The 17430-nt window shown below is 40.6% G+C and overlaps 1 protein-coding gene across 6 annotated transcripts in view; it reads right to left on the bottom strand.

Moving 5' to 3' along the window:
• The window catches only part of AKAP6 (A-kinase anchoring protein 6), a 473754-nt gene that overhangs the window by 4795 nt on the left and 451529 nt on the right, over window positions 1-17430 (bottom strand). For all 6 annotated transcript variants that reach the window (XM_019656775.1, XM_019656773.1, XM_019656770.1 and 3 more), the window contains one exon: window positions 5547-8956. In XM_019656775.1, coding sequence (XP_019512320.1) covers window positions 5588-8956 — 3369 coding nt within the window. In that variant the 3' untranslated portion in view covers window positions 5547-5587. The remainder of the gene's footprint in view (window positions 1-5546; window positions 8957-17430) is intronic.

Below are 17430 nucleotides of genomic sequence, written 5' to 3'. Positions count from 1 at the left end.
TGGTTCTGTGTGACTTAAATAACTATAATTTACTTTTTTAATTGTAGATTTTTATTTATTTTTATTTTATTTATTTTTATTCTTATTAGTTTCAGGTGTACAGAACAATGCAATAGTTATCCTTTTCACCCCTCACAAAGTGACAACCCCCCTCCCCCCACTCACTGTCCCCCTACCCCGATATCATACATATCTATTACAATTCCATTTACTCCATTCCCACACTCTACTCCACATCCCATGACTACATCTGTACATCTGAAGCTGCCGTTGAATAATATTATATGTCAACCATAATTTAATATATAGTCATGGAACTCTTTTTCTGGAATGGCCATCAGAGCTGTCGTCATATTAACCTTGATGTCCTACATGTCATCAAAATGTCTTCCTTTCAATATTTCCTTTATCTTTGGGTAAAGAAAGAAATCATTGGGGGCCAGGTCAGGTGAGTAGAGAGGGTGTTTCAATACAGTTATTTGTTTACTGGCTAAAACTACCTCACAGGCAGTGCTGTGTGAGTTGGTGCATTGTCGTGATGCAAGAGGCATGAATTGTTGGTGAAAAGTTCATGTCATCTAACTTTTTCACTCAGCTTTTTTAGCACTTCCAAATAGTAAACTTGGTTAGCTGTTTGTCCAGTTTGTACAAATTCATAATAAATAACCCCTCTGATATCAAAAAAGGTTAGCAACATTGTTGCAACAAATTTGCGAACTTGTCAGACTTTGTATTCATAACATTGTGAGAATGTTGCAACCCCTTGTCTACAAAAGCATATAACTGGGGCTTCCAGCTCAAATACAAATGCATGTCGCTTAAGCTATGGACAGCATTGTGCAAATGAGAATGAATCAGTTATTTCTGTACCTCAGATAGCTCAGACACAAATTTGTTCCAAACTCAGTTGGTTCTGCCTATCTCTAAGTGGCTAAAAGCAACCTGCTGAATGTGAGCAACAACTAAATTCCAGATTAAGGCAACGCAGAACACAATTACTTTAGGTCCTCTGACCAGCTCTCAAATAAAGCAGGCTTTTGTGAGCCAGGGTTTAAGCTGAGTTTGAAAGTCTGATGTCAGGTTGCTTTATTCTCCCTTCAGAACTAAACATTCTCATTCTCTCTTTCTTGTTCTCTCTTTCGCGATAATCTTGTAACCTGTTTAAGAGCCAGAAAGTCTTTAGCTAATATGGCTTGGCTGGAACCACAGGAAGCTGGGGAGAGAGACAGGAACAGATGGGATGAAGTTCAGTAGAGTAAAATAATGCAGTAACTCAAGAAAGAGCATTGTTTAAATGTTGAGAACATGACTCATTTGAAATCTGGCCACTGAGTAGGGAATGCTTAGGTAAGGCGAATCTGGTCTTACTAAATGCTGGTATTTAAATTCTCTCTGGATAATCAATTCTTTCAACTTGGTCCACTTGGAAAGGGGCAGGCCAAATTGGCTGAAATACAGATCTGGGGTGGGTTAGTGTGTGTGTGTGTGTGTGTGTGTGTGTGTGTGTGTGTGTGTGTGTGTGTGTGTGTGCAAAGTATGACGCCCAATAAAGTCTTCATTATTTAGCATGGTAGGGCTAGTTATTCAGAAGTGCTGGATAATTAAAAGAAAAAAATACTTCGCATCCACTAGAACCTTGATTTATTAAAGTGATTTTTAAAGGTAAATTTGATAATATTATACTTGTATTGTTTAGTGAAAAATGAATACAGTAGCACAAAGAGTAGTTTCTTAAATCTGCTTTGCCAGCTCTGGGTTATATTAAACAGTGTCAATTCAATTAATAGAATGAAAATGTGTGGTGTGTACATGAGAAATGTTTGCTTTCACTGCTTTCTCAGTTTGTAAAAACCGAGCAGCAGCACCTTTTACTGTATATGTGTACACCTGAGCTTACTTGTATAAATACAAGTAAATGCTTAAAATCTGAAATCTCCGGGCCACCAGCTATCACATTTGCAGATCAGGAAAGTAGGAAAAGCAATGGAGCTGAAAAGTTCTAAAGGAAATAACAGGCATCCTAAGTAAATACAGCCCCTCTCCCGCCCCTCCCCCCAATACACACACACACACACACACACACACACACACACACACACACACACACACACACACACACACACACAGTAAAACAAAGCTCAAAACTAGAGCAAACCAAAAGGGAAAAAATAAAAAGTATACTCTGGCTGCATGTGGCAAGTTAAATTTTTATACCACAGGATTTCTCCTGCATGAAGTTGAGGGCTAAATCATTCACGAAAGATCAGAGGCTTATGATGAGGATTATGAAGAAATAACTGTCAGAATACAGCAAAAAGATTAGTGTAAAGTACATCTCTTAGGCAGGTCCTAGGAGGCACTGCAGACATACATTATGTGCTTCCTCCAAATTAGGCAGAAGTGTCTAGGTCTACGCAGTTACCTTAACTTTGATATGATTTGCTATAACTGACCTCTCTATTTTTGTAGAAACATGACACATAAATGAAAAGACTGAGAAGCACAGCAGTGTGGTTGGAAATCGGTGCAAATGCACATTGTGTTAAATAATGTTAAAACTTCTCAAACAATTTCAGTGAGTTTTTAATTAGAACATAGTAAATGAAAAAGCTTTTCAAAAAATTTTGAAAAAAATTGTTATTGTTGCAGACTGTATTGTTATTCTAAGTTATAGCTCTTCTGGGTAACAAAATCATTTCATTATCTGATAACCTATTTCTGGAAAAAAACCCAGCAAGTTGAATTTGGTGAATTTTATTATCCTAATAAAAAGAGCACTCCAACTGATGATTTTCAAATGGGTTCAAAAGTAGAGCTTTTTCTTTTGCTCTTCTGAATCTTGTAGGAACCACAATGACAGCAATTAAAGCTTTTATAGACCTGAAACCTCCTATTTACCTAACAATTTTACTATGTATTCCTGACATTTAACACTGAAGTCATGTCAGCACTCCAAAATTAAATAACTTGTACTGATTCGTAGTGTTTTAACAATATGTAAGTCTTTAAACCCAGGTAGCCATCTTAAGGGCTGGTGAAAAATTTAGGCATCCAGATGTTTTGCATACATGCTACTGAAAAAACTGAACAAGACTAGTAACTATGGCTATTTCAATGACCCTATGCTGATGATGAGTCACTTGGGGGCGATGTGAGTTCTGCAGAAGTAAAATTTGGCTGCTTCTACCCTTCCCTGGGATAGGGCCAGGCATTGCATTGTGGGGGCTCGACAAAATAGTGCTGCCTGGCTGGCAGACGGTTGATAGTTTTACACGGTCCTTGCCTATAAAATGCAAGGGTTACACGGATCGATCCATCAGCACATTCACTTCCCTGAGTCTAAAGATGGGGCTGCTTACCATTTACATTTCATTTCAATTCTATGTCTACATCAGGGAGAGAATAAATCCTCGGTATTAAAAAGGGAGGAGTGAGTCCTGGAGGTGTCTCCAGTGCCAGGGCTTCTCAAGCTCCAGATCAGCATGACTAGTGACTTGAGAGTCACAGTCACATGATGTCATGGCTCAGAGTGGTGTTGCTTTCAAGCCTTTATCCCCTTTCAGAAAACAAAAATCAGCCAGGCTCTACCAGCCCTTCTGTGGGGTTGGCAAAGCCCGCGGTACAACTGGTTCTCATAGAACTTGTTTGCAAGCAGCTTATGGAATCGCCGTTACTCTCCCTTAATGGTTAGTTTTACTGCAGACTGATGGAGAATGTGGTTATAGGACAGACATGTTTCACAGAAAATACAATTTCTCTCTCTCCTACTTTTGTTCTCACTTGCAGCCAATTGTAAATAGAGTCTGAAACAGAAAAATTGGTTGAGCTATATTAGTAAGTAGGATGCCTTTCTTCAATTTTGCATACCGAGTTTATTTTTAGGAGATATATATATATATATATATATGGTATAGATCCCCCCACTCTTCATTTCTAGCAGCTCTACACAGGATCACACATTTTAATGAGCCTAGGGCACAGGTGTTGCAGGGGAAAAAATAATGATGTTTGCCATTCATCTTTCAAATTAAATAATGTGTTTTTAAATAGTAACTTTTTTCATAATACATTATGGGAACAACATTTATCTGTCACATTTTAAAAGATGTATTTGTAATAAATGTAAATTACTTTTAGAAAATCAGTAATTAGGCTCATCAAAAAATAAACAATCTGCCACAAAAAAGATAATCTTTAGCATAGTTAAGTATAATAACTGTTATTTGAATAAGTTAACAAATTAGGGTAGATTGCTTCTGTAATTCATTTCCTATAGCACAAGTTTAGGTTATGGCATTAAGCTTCTGGAGTGGGGGTAGAAATGGCAGTCAGCACCTCATACTTTTCTGAAACACCACTCTCACATTCAAAAGCTCGGATTTTCCTTAAACTTGATCGAGAAAGTGTATTTATTGCTGGGGCTTACAAATGGGAAATAACAGAATTTTTGTGTCACTTTTAGAACCGTATCCTCATCTCGGAATTATCCATCAATAGCTGTCTTATTAAGTATGAAGAGTGGAATGACTTTCTTTAAAAAATTGGATGGAAATCAGCCTGTCACCTACAGGGAAAATTCAAAAATTTTGCTTTTATCAAAACACCATTAACTTGTCGTGTATTCTTTCTGCATTTGCTTTCCGGGCCTGTTCTCAGTCTGTGTGTGGATAAATAAGAGCCTCCTCTTTGCCATCAACTTCCCCACCTGTTTGAAGCCTCAGACTTGGCGGCGATTAGGAGTGTGACAGCACAGCCTTCCACTGGGGAAGCAAGTGTGATGATAGTTACTTCAGACAGAAGCATAAAAGGAAGGCCCAGATCAGGAGACGCAGCCTTTAACCTAATCATTGTTCATCTTCCAGCACTGAAGGGAGCAGGCAGCCCTGTGCGCAGGAAACTGAAGTGGGGACGGTTGTCATTGCGCATGCGTTTTGATCAGAGGGTCTACGTGCGATTTGGAGAACCGTTTCCCATCCCTCAATGGAAGAATGTGAGGCCCTAAATTATTCAGCTACTTCCTCAAATTTTGTATCCTTTTGCCAGAATTATGTAATAAGATAATGTCACTAAAAATGTCATTTGTGACTGTTTTTCCCCCTTTTGCTTCACAGTTACTTGCACTGTTGAGAGTATTTCTTCCATCAGTCAGATAAATATTTGCCATGACCAGTCATTCTGACTAGTCTTTTCTCCTATCATGGCTTTGTGGACTCAAAGTCATATTTTTAGTATATATGTACATATACTGGGGGTGCAAAAAAAATGTACACAAGTAGACACTTTGGTCAGCTTTGCTCAAGCAGTAGTTCACCACAATCAGAAGTGTCTGGACACTGATGGTAACCACTTTTAGCACCTCTTGCAATTGCAGAAGTCAAACGTGACTTGTATTCATCTTTTGTTATCGGTATATATTATTACAATTTTAATGTTTTTTTTCCTTTTGTAAAATGTGTATCCATTTTTTGTCACCCTCTGTGTGTGTGTGTGTGTGTGTATGCTAAAGTGTATTAAGTGCATATTAAAAACATGAGAACTATACGTACCTTTCAATGAGATGATTTTCATGCTTGGAGAGGGTTACATTCTACCTATGCATATTTATATGTCGTTCTTCACCAAGGTTTAGAAGATTTTCTTCGCAGGTTAGAGTTTTGGGGTTGGGATGCAATGCAGCCTTGTCTTTGGGCTGCTGTTCCTTTGAGGAGAGTCCTGGAACCCTAGAGTTGGCTGACGCAGCCTTATGTTCTTCTGGCATTCCAGATTCACCTGGTTTTCCTGAACTTTCTTTTTCACTGTCCAGCTTTGAAGGAGCTGTCAACACTGAGCTTTTTCCACAGATCTTGGAAGCTTGGGGCAAACCATCCACTTCCTTTGCAAAGTCAGATCCTTTCTGAGGGGGAGGACTTGACAGAGTCACTGTGTCTGCATCAGCTAAGAGAGAAATGTCACTGAACTTGGAGGAGCCTTCTCCTGCTGGTAATGGTGTTGTGGCCTCACCAGGACCTGCAGGGTCATTTGCAGGGGGCTTGTTGGAGAAACAGGGCTCGTCTCCATCAGGGTCATCCTCAACACATGCCTCAAAGAAGCACTCAATGTCCTCCTTGTCTTCCAGGCCAGAGTCGGTCATGTCCGGGGGCAAAGGAGTGTTGCTCTTCTCTTCTATGTAACTGGTGACCTCTCCACAGTCACTGTCATGAGATGAGAGTGACAAGTAGGAATAAAAGTCCCCTTTTCTCAGCTGGATGGGCCGGTGAGAATGTTCCAGCACTTTCTCCTTGATTTGAGTTAACGAAGTAGGAGCAGCGGCCTCATTTTCAGGTTGAGATTTACTTTTGAGGGCAGTAGAAGCCATGTCGATGATTTCTTTCACAAAATCATGCACCGAACAATCTTCAGCATCTTTTGGATGGAAAACATCTGGCTCACAGTCACAACAGGAGATGTCGCTGATAGAGGCATTTTCCTCTGTGTAATTTTTTTCAAGTGCTAGGCAGCAGTCAGAAGATTTTCTTGCCATACTTGGCACATCATTAGATGAAGATCTCAGTATATCCAAGTCCTGACTATTGATGACCCTGGTTTCTGAAGGCAGGTCTGGGCAGGACTTCTCACTGAGAGTAGAAGCAGCCCTTTGATTTTCAAAATGGTGGTAGTTTTCACATTTCTTTGGAGGATGTCTAGCAGTTTGGGGGACACATTCCTTTCCAGCTCCATCTGAGCTATTCATAAGTGCTTTACACTGACAGTGCTCACTCTCTGAAACCCTTTTCCCAGTTGAACCAAGATTTTCTGATTCCTTTGAGATCCCATTAAGTTTGTCCTCCTGTCCTTCTGGGGTACTTTCAATATTGCCATTTTCCATGTCAGCCACATGTGGATCTTTATTCACTTTGAAAATGTCTGTCTTATGTTCGCCCTTTGTCCCTAACTCACAGGTGAGGGATAAATTCTTACCATTTCCGTTATTTTCAGAGAAACGTTTTATGGAGCCATTTAGAAGGGCCTCCCTGTTCCGGGTATCAGAGGAATAAGTCATCTCACTACTGTTTAAATCCTTACTAGCTCTTATTTCATCACTGAGATTATACCTTCTCTTCTCTCTTGTCAAGGAAAACTTTGGTCTAATCCAGGTCTGTAGTTCATTCTTTATATAGTCCAGCCCTGACATCAAATTGCAGTCTTCATAGATTTCATCATCTGTTGCAATACTGGAGTCATCATCCTCATCTTTGATGCACAGCTCTTCTTCTGTCAGGGTGAGAGTGGAGCTGGAGAGGAGGTCACTATCATCTTCATCATCAGTGCAAGCAGAGGTGCAAGAGACATTGACAATCATGCTGACATTGACATCGCTTTCATCAGCCACTGAACGAGTCAGGCGCTTCCTGAATGATGCATTTGATTCCGGGATCTTGTTTTTGTGTAACACGATATCCTCTGAGCAGAGAGAGAGCTCGTCACTGCTGCTAAGTTCTGTGAGAGATGCCGGCGAGTCTTCATTGATAGAAGATGCTATGTCCAATGACAGCTGGCCAGTAAAGGACATCTTTTGGGAACTGCTTTGGAGAGTGATATCGGAAACACTTCGCTTTATCTTTTGCTCGGAGGGGCTCTGGATATTCTCCAAACGATTCAAGAGATCTAATGTCCTTTTACTCAGTTCACCAACTGAGCCACTGCTCACGCTGATGTCCCCCGAGCTGTGACAGCTAAAAAGATCTTCATTGCTTTTATAGGATGTCAACCAACTTTCTAAAGAAGTGCTTCGCTGGAGGCTGTCACTGCCGTTTTTAAAGATGCCCAATCCAAATAAATCCCCCCCTGGAGAAAGGGACTCAATAGACGAACTATGAGGTAAAAGGGAGAGCTGTTTGGCATTGTGCATGCCAGTGAATGCCTTCTCTACATCACCGCTTTTATATGAATTGCGATCCATCTCATGGGATGCACTTGCCAAAATCCTTTCATGGGGAGGTGCATCTGGTTGTAACTCTGTAGCCTGATGTTTAGATTTGCAGGATTTTTTATCAAAATAAAAGCCATGAAGCAGGGGATCCTCCACATGTGCTCTTTCACTTTGCGACTGTTTCATTATCATTGGTAATTTGAGTTTGGAGCCTTGGAGGTACGAGTAATCATAAAATGTAAACACATCATGTTTTCCTTGTAATTCTTCTCCCAAACAATCAGGGGTATGTTTGGTAACACTGTTTAAATCTCCAACTTTTCCATTTACACAACCCACTGGTGAAATAGATGACTGAGAGCTATTTGGAAGCCTAATGCCTTCCTCTTCATCTTTAATTTTTGGCTTCAACACATTAACTGCATCTCCCATTTGTGGGTCCAGATGTTCAGTTTCAGGGTTGCTTGGGGAACCACCTACCACATTGAGCAAGCATGTTTCAGAGTTGTTAGTGGTTTCAGTGTCTCCCTCACTGACGATTCCACTCTCGCTGCCTGAATTCTGGCTCATGTCTCCTCCATGGCATGGGCAGGGCTTCACCAAACTGGAACCCCCAATTAGATCCGGCAAAGATTTGGTAGATGAAAATGAAGAGTCTTTACTGAGACTCTTAGTTAACGCACTAGGCTGTGGCATGCTGGTGAACTTTGGATTGTTTTTCAGGAAGGGCATGTGGTTGTCCTCGTAGAGTTTCACGTTGTGGAGGCTGTATACTTGGTAAATGTGTGGACTGGAGGGGGCAGTGATGCTTGAGGCATATTGAGATACCCCATTGTCACCTGCCTCTTCCTCATAACCAGGGTCCTCACTACCTGTCTCTTCAAGTTGCAAGGAAGGCATGACAGGTTGGGATTCTTGGTCAAGGTCATTTGAGTCTTCATTCAAACTAATTAACTTGTTACTTATATCAGTTTCATCCCATTCCAGGGCATCCTCACTGGTCCCATTTAGGTCCATCAAGCCAGGATCAATCACATTCAATGTCTCCTGTGTAGGAGGATGGGAAAAAAAAATAAAATAAAAGTTAGGGAACAGGAGCATGAAAATTGTATCCATTCAAAATCTCTTGGAAGAGGCAGGAAAGAAATTTGCTCCAAGCATAGATTTGAAAGATAGCATAATTATAAGCTTGATTCCTCTCTGGAATAACATCCAAAATTATTGAAATAGGCTTTTCTATCAATAGCAATTTGTCACTAAAGGCAATAACATAGATTAAAATGTAAGACTGTTATAGTCAACCATAATTTATGGAATTAACCACTTCCTATTGATTCTTCCACATTTTTAACCTTGGATTGGGTGAAGATAAAACTGTCGGATAAATGAAGGTAACAAGAAAAGAATAGCCTATGGCATCTCTTAAGGCCTATTCACTCTGATACTGTTTCAGTTCTGGGGCCCACAATGGAATACTGTCTGAGGCCACACAGGGCAAACCCCCTCTTGCCTCATTTCCTGGGTTCTCCACTTGAAGCTGTTTTTGCCTGGGGTAACAGAAGAAAGTTGTCACCCTCAGGTACAGCCATTCATGGTCCAGAGGCTCTTGGTTGCCTCAGCTTTCCTCTGCCTTCCCCTTCAGGGCGATGAGTCTTTAGAATTGGCCCTGCTCCCAGTCAGCACAAGGTGAGCAATACGTGACTGGTTCCTCACCTACATCTTCCAGGACCCTGAGGCTCCCGCACCAGTGCCCCAAGGCAGTCCCTGAATCACAGTTTTTTTCACTCCCTCTCTTCCTCCTTCTCTAGGACAGAGATTTCACGATGGTCCCTGTTAACTGGTTTCACTATTGTCAGTCCTGCCTGTATTTTCTCACAGGCAGGCTCCTCCCCCTCTAGCTCACCTCCAGCCCTAGGATGACTCTCTGAAGACTTGCCTGAATCCTAGGGATGCAGTAGTCCAGATGCTCTTACGCTGCTCTCTGCCTGCACAGTTGGGACCCTTGATCTAGGTCCGAGAGAGGCGATATGGGTAACGCAGGCCCTGTCAGGCTCAAGGTCAGAGAGAAACTCAAAGAGAACTTTGCAGTTCAGCTTGTGCTTATGCAGGGGAGGGTGGTTCTCAGGCTGTGCAGAGTGGCTGACGTGCTGATTTTGCTGCTGATCTGCACGGCCTTGGGCACATTGTTTAACCTGTCTGAGCCACCAGTCTCCTCATAGCACTTGTTAAAGGGGGGCTACAACTGTCTATCTCTCAAGATAACTCGGAGTACTAAATGAGCTAATAATGCATGTGAAGAGCTGCGGAGACAGTCAGCATAAGGTAGCTATAACTCTTAGCACACGTAGAGTTGCTCGAGAGTGGCCTTGAGTCAATTCACAAAGGGTTCTCGCTGCCTCCCTCATTCTGTCCTCACCATTCATTTCAATTTGCTCTTAAAACCATGAGGAATTCATGACAGGGTAGGTCCTGAGAAGTGTCATACAGTGTAACAGGTCAGCATATTTGCATTGCAATTCAGATTTATTTTAAGTCTGGTTGAGAAACAGGCCATACTGTTTTCTTCCTCAGCAGTGGGAAAAGGTCTTCACCAGCAATGTATCAGCAGAACTCTCTTAAATCCTCAATCCTTCCTGAAACTAACAGTTAACAGATACCACACAAACGCACTGTAAGTGTAAAACACCCATTAGCACTTTATTACACTGGATATGTAAGAGATTATCTGTATAGCCTGCTTAAGTTGAAAAGAGTCCAGTTACAAAGTAAACATTAATTAAGGGATATTTTTAAATTTTATAACAAATCTTTTCTGCTGCCACTGTTACAGCAGCTAATTTAGTACACGGGCAGTCATCACACTCGCTTAGGTATGGAGTACATTCACTGTGATGAATTTTTATTAGAATTTCTGTTTATTCTTTGCTTGCTGATAAAAGCAGTATTAATGACTGGTTAGTGTGGCTAATGAATGCTAAAATCTTCAGCTGTAGAAACAATCAATCAGTCTAATCAAATAGTATATTAATTTCAAATACTATCTTGGCTGACACTATACTCTGAGAGTGATAATAAATAATTGAACTGGCCTTGTGAAGGAGCTGTCTTTGTAACTCTCTGGTTGACTTGAACATTTAGCAGCACAGATTTTTTTTTCCATGAGAGTCCCAAACCCAGGGGCTCACACTAGAGGCACGAGTTGTGCCATCTGGGTGAGTGCCGCGAGCTTAGCCCAAGTGATGCCAGGAACTCGGACTGGCCTTCCACGACACAGTCATTTTCTGACCAAATGCTGCTTTATTGGCCTTACAAATGCAAGCCGAAGAAAGTAGAAAACTTACAGCAGTACCTAAAAGAACAAATCCTTTGCTCCATAAAGTAGCTGGAGTGGAAAATTTCCACAGACAATGATTAAACTTTTGGATAGAATGCTTTCCTTGTCCCTTCTTACCATATTTCCCCATGTATAAGACACACCCTTTTTCAAAAAATTTGGGTTCTAAAAACTGGGTGCGTCTTATACAGTGATTGTAGATTTTTTGACAGTGATAAGGAGTTGTATGAATTTTATGATGAATAAAACTTGAGTTCAATAACTTTATGTAATACATTTTTTTTCAAATTTCAGGCCCCAAATTAAGGTGTGTCTTATACATGGGGAAATACAGTAATTCTCTCCTTCTGTAAATTCCTTAAGTGTATTGTGATTTCTGATTTTGTGTGTGTGTGCCGATTCCAGGGAATATCGGGCAAGATCCATTAGTAAACTGTTCACTTTAGACTTTTAAACCTTACATATTAAAGAAGTGCTACTCATTCTCCCCTCATTCACTCCCTTCTGTTGTGGATTAAATTCTGTCAATATTTTCAGTAAACTCTCCATTTCCTCAAGATTTAACCTCAAACATAAAACATACCCTAGGGGCAAGAATGTGGGGAAAGTTTCCAAGAGGAAGGACATTAGAATATTTATATAACTAAAAAGTTTTCCTTAAAAAAAAAGGTGTATATACAGAGTACTATAACTGGTGGGAAAATTATTTGGTTGAATGCTCTCTTTGATGATAGCCCAACACAGTCAATGATGCTCAAGCTAATTAAGCATTTCTGTTGTTGTTTTTCTAGGGGAATTATCTGGTCCCTTTTAAAAAGACAAGTGTTCCTCTCTTTGATAAAGTGATAAATCGAAAATGAATGAGCTGGTGAGCTCTGCAGTCAGACCCCCTGGGTTCCCAGGGCTCTGGGGGTGGGAGGTGACTCACCTCCCTTCTTTTATCCCCACATAGAACAGAAATGGATGAAGACAAAAATCTAAGAATATCTGACTGAAACAAAAGGATGGTTGAGTAATACATGAGGTTCCAATAGAGAATCTGCAATTCCAGAGATAATTCTGAATTAAATTAATATGTGCATCTTTCATTCATAAACTTGCTTCAGTAGTACAGAATTTCAGCCTAAACCAAGGGCTCTATATAAATAATTATATACACACACATCTTTACAGATCTGCTCAAGAAACAAGTGGAATTAATTGGTGCTAGTTTATTTTTATTCTTGGAAGCAGGTTATTGATATGAACACAAAATAAACAGAAAGTAACTAAAAGTGGCTGAAGAAATTATGATGATGATGATGATGACGATGATGAAGAAAGAAACAAGATTCCGCCTATTACAAGTAATACATATCCAAATTAACTTTCTTCTGTACTTATATGTCTTTAATTGAGTTAGGGCTCCCAGGGTTGCATTTCTAGTAGTTTCTTAAAATTTGAGGTTAAATTCTGGTTTGTTTGTTTTTTATAAGAGATAAGAAACACATTATCAGCTAAAGAGTGGACATAAAGGAACCTGGCATTCTATAAAACAACTCAATAGAGATCTGATACAGCTACCTCTGGACTCCTTTAATTTTCTTTAAAAAGCTGTATCTTTTGAAAAATCTAAACAATCTCAGAAAAGAGCAGGATGAAATTAATGTTCCACTCAAACTTTGGTGCTCAGAAGAACAAAACGATTAGGAGGGCTTGCAATATGTGTTCCCCCTATTTATTCAAGATCCAGGAGTTTACTTGCAAAGCCCCAGGAGAAGAGATTTGTCTGCAGAAAAGCAGAATACAACAAAAACAAATACATAAAAATGATAAAAATATAAATAGCATTAATTGTAATTGAATAAAGATATGTATATTTACTCTAAGGCAAAAAGCAGACCACATGGAAGTATGGGGCGGGGAGAATAGGAGGGAGAAAATAATATATAGATCAGGGTGGGAGAATCCATTGAAATGAGGGAAAGTTCTAATCTTCATATATTCACTCTGCTTTTTTTGATGCAGTATTTTCCGTAGCACCCACCATCCAATGTAAAACCAAAGTGTCTGAGCATTACATGCTTACTTATTATTCTTAAGTGATACTTAGGTAAAAAGATTTTTAAAACAAAGACATCAACCACCATAACAAGCAGCTAGTCCTCAGAAAATAGAAAGACAACTTTTATGAGAACTTAAGAGTTTGTCACCCCAATAAACTGTAATAAAAGAGTTTGTATGACTCTGTCTCTTTTTGGGCAGAGGCTAGATTCAGAGTTAGCAATAAAAATTATAGATGAAAAAAGAAATAAGATAAAAAGCAATGATATTGACTGTTTATCAACCACGTTGGGATTTGGGCTAGAAAAACAGATCTGGGTTTGAATCCTGGATCTCCCCTCTCACATGTTAGCTGTGTGATCCTGGACAAATTGTTTAACATGTCATGCCTCATTTCCATCATTTGTTTATCCAAGATAATCGTAGTACATTATGTCTATCTTAGAGGTTGCTGGGAGCTTTAAAGAAGAAAATGCATGTAAGTCCTATGGATCAGCCTGGCACGTGGCAGGGACATGGTGACTGGCAGCTGTCAGCATCTATTCCCTGTGCTGAAGTGAGAGGAGGACAGTTAAATCACCGTAGCAGTGTTTGCAATAAGACTAGTGGTTTTATCTCTTTAGTACAACCACATGCGTGGAATTCAATGAAATAAACATCACCGAGGCCCCTTACTCACTCCTATTGCGCTGTAAATGGACTGTGGGTTTGTCTTTGCATGCCTTGACTGGGCTTATTCCTCAGGAATAACCAGATGAGGAAAGACACCTGCCCACCCTCAGTAAGGCCCGTAGCTCAAGGACTTCCTATTTCCTGAAAATTATCCTTTTTTTTTTTTTTTTACAAAGGCAAGTCCATTGTCTGTGAAATTCTATCACAACTGACACATTACAGCAATCAAATACTGCTCACTATCTATCAGGTTGACAATAATGGTAAAGTAACTTGTCTCAGCTCAGAAAACCCTTTGAAAGTCTATCTCACACTAATGATCAAAAACTGTTCTAGTGAATGCTCTTTTTCAATAACGAAGCTGATCAGAAACTCAAAACAGACAAGTAAAAATTCAAGTCATCTCACAAATATCGCTAAAATGCTTACCAACATGGACACATTTCCTAGTCTTTATTACACAGATATTTTTAAAATAGCTGAAAGTATAAAATCTCATTAGATGTTGTTTTAAAGTGAGTTTAACATAGCAAAAATTGCCTTGGCTCTACAGGGACCAGAGACAAAAGAGAGTCCAATATTGGGAAACAGGGTTTTCCTCCCAGATATATACTCCATGTGGCTCTTTCTGTCCTGTTTCCACAAGAGCTCCAGCATCTAAGACAGCGACTGGCAGAGAGTAGCTTCTCAAAAAATCCTAATGGAGTGAATTGAAGGGATAGAAGACTTGTCCAAGGGCTGACCGAATGGCTCGGTTGGCTAATAGCTTGCTCAAGAGTGCGAGCTCTGAGCAACAGGGTCGCTGGTTCGATTCCCAGCCCAAGCTGAGCTGCCGCTGAGCTGCCTACAGGTGGCAGTTTGCCTCAGCTAAAAAAAAAAAACAAACAACAACAACAACAACAACAAAAACTTGTCCATGGTCTCATGAACTGTTGCAGGGATCTGAGGAAAGGTCCTGAGGTTAAACTCAGTCATGGTGAAACCATCTGGAGAATTTCTGACTTTCTAGCTGGTGCCACTTCTCAGTTATAAAAAAGCTAGTAGCCTCACTGAAAGAAGGCAGACACAAAAAGTCATATACGGTTGACCCTTGAACAATATGGGGGTTAGAGGCACTGACCCCTGTGCAGTCAAAAATCTGTGTATAACTTTTGACTCCCCTAAAACTTAACTACTAATAGCCTACTGTTGACTGGAACTTACGGGTAACATAAACAGTGAATTAACACATATTTTGTATAGGTTTTATATACTGTATTCTTACAACAAAGAAAGCTGGAGGGAAAATGTTACTAAGAAAATTGTAAGAAAGAAAATACATGGACAGTATTTAAAAAAAAAAAGTCCATGAACACATGCAGTTCAAACATGTATTGTTCAAGGGTCAACCATATTGTATGGTTCCATTGATATGAAATATCCAGACGAGATAAATTCATAGAGACAGAATGAAAATTGTTTGTCTCCAGGGGATTGGGGAAAGGGAGGGTAGGGGATTAATTGTTTAATTGGTATGGAGTTTCCTTTTGGCGTGATGAAAATGGTTTAGAACTAGATAGAGGTGATAGTTTTACAACACTGTGAATATACTAAATGCCACTAAATTGCTTACTTTAAAATGATTAATTTTATGTTATGTTAATTTTATATCAAGTAAAAAAAAAGTTAACAGGAGGCCTCAGTGCTGTTGAGTTTCAGAGCCTGTAACACCATCCAACATAAAAGGACTTCATCACTATACTGAGGACCTTGTTTAATAAAAATATTACAACCAATAATATTTCTCAATTCATTTGTATCACTGTGCATATATTATCAATACAGATAATTTTTTGTTACAGGCTTCTTTGTTTGGTCTGCATGCCTGCTCATCATTCTCAGAAATGCTGAAGGAAAGAACATCCTATGTATAGTACTCCTCTTAGCTCTGCTTCACTCATTTTGATGCACAGTCTATTTTGAGGTGATAGAAGGAGTGTGGTTAATAGAGCCCTTATTTGCTGAACCCTCTGGCAGGGTCACCAGTGACCTTCTAAGAGCCCAAACCAACTGAATCTCCTTGGGCCTTATTTCACTTGATTCCTCTGTAGCATCTGACTCCATTTTCTTGAAATTTTCTCTTCCTCTTGACTACCTTGATGTTGAGCCTCCTTATAAAATCCACTTCAGCTGAGTGTTAAATGACAGTATTCCCACAGTCCTGTTTTGCCTCTTTTCACGCTACCGACTCCCTGCTATGGGTTTAGCCACCTGAGGTCTGATTGTCTATTATTTTTTGTTTTTAATATATATTTTTTTAAATTGGGGAATTGGGGGGATGGGAACAGCGCTGAGGAATTGGGGAAGGGGAACAGACAAGTTGCTGTCATTTTGTTCTTTAATTTAGTTGTGGAAGACGTTGCTTCACTGGCCCAAGTTGGCACCATCATTGCACGCTTCCCGGGCAAGACAGATCAGTCGCTGGCTTCTGGACGGCCGCTCACGGAGGCTGCTGGCTGCTCACACTGGCTGCTGGCTGCTCACACTGGCTGCTGGCTACACACAGTAGCCCATGGGAACCCACTGCAGCAGGGGCTGCAGCCCACGCCATCACCGGCGATTCAGGGCAGCCCAGCCCCAGGTTGAGCTGTTGTTCAGCATCTTAGCTGTGGAGGGCAGTGTCACTGGCCCTCATATGTGGGATCCGAACCAGGGCCATCTGGCATCCCAAGCCAGTTCCCAACCATTGCGCCACTCGGTGGGCCCTGATTGTTTATTATTTTGAAGGGTATATAGGCTACCTTGAGGAGAAAGGAATTCAGAGAAAGTGTTGTGGGAGGGGAGACAGTAAGAAGCAAAGATAAATGGGAGAGAGCCTTGTGGGTATCTTCAAAGGAGGGATGAGCAACCAGCAAAGGAAACACAGGAAAACCCAGGAAGATCTGGCAAAGTATTCTGGGAGTTGAGAGAAGAAGACTTTTAAAGTAGTGGGCAATAAAAAGCGTTACAGTCAGAGAAGATGAGAAGAATGGGAGATGAAGGAAAGCCACTGAATTAGCAAGAAAAAAGTAATTTGTAACCGAAGAGACTGGTGGGTGAGGAAATGACACAGGATGTGCTAGAAAGTCGCCTGAAGGAATCGGGTTCCACAGTAAAACGGCTGTGGAAATTGGGTGCCTGGTCCTTACCAGGTGCTATTCATCACCTTTCTTATCTTCCAGCACCAGCCTTGGAAGGAGAACAGAAGTGGAGAAACCATGGAGGCCAAAGGATGTATAGGAAACCCTTCAATTGTTCGAACACCTCTTCCCTGAACTGTAGACACAGTGGCCCATCCTGACTCTGTATCTATTTAAAAGAACAACAACAAGGGCCGGCCGAGTGGTGCGTTGGTTAAGAGCTGGCTTGGGATGCCAGAGGACCCCGGTTCGGATCCCACATATGAGGGCCAGTGACACTGCCCTCCACAGCTAAGATGCTGAACAACAGCTCA

The sequence above is a fragment of the Hipposideros armiger genome, unplaced genomic scaffold, assembly GCF_001890085.2.
Source record: "Hipposideros armiger isolate ML-2016 unplaced genomic scaffold, ASM189008v1 scaffold_265, whole genome shotgun sequence".
Lineage (NCBI taxonomy): Eukaryota > Metazoa > Chordata > Mammalia > Chiroptera > Hipposideridae > Hipposideros > Hipposideros armiger.
The sequence above is the reverse complement of the archived record's forward strand: the minus strand, read 5'-3'. Positions and strand labels throughout refer to the sequence as shown.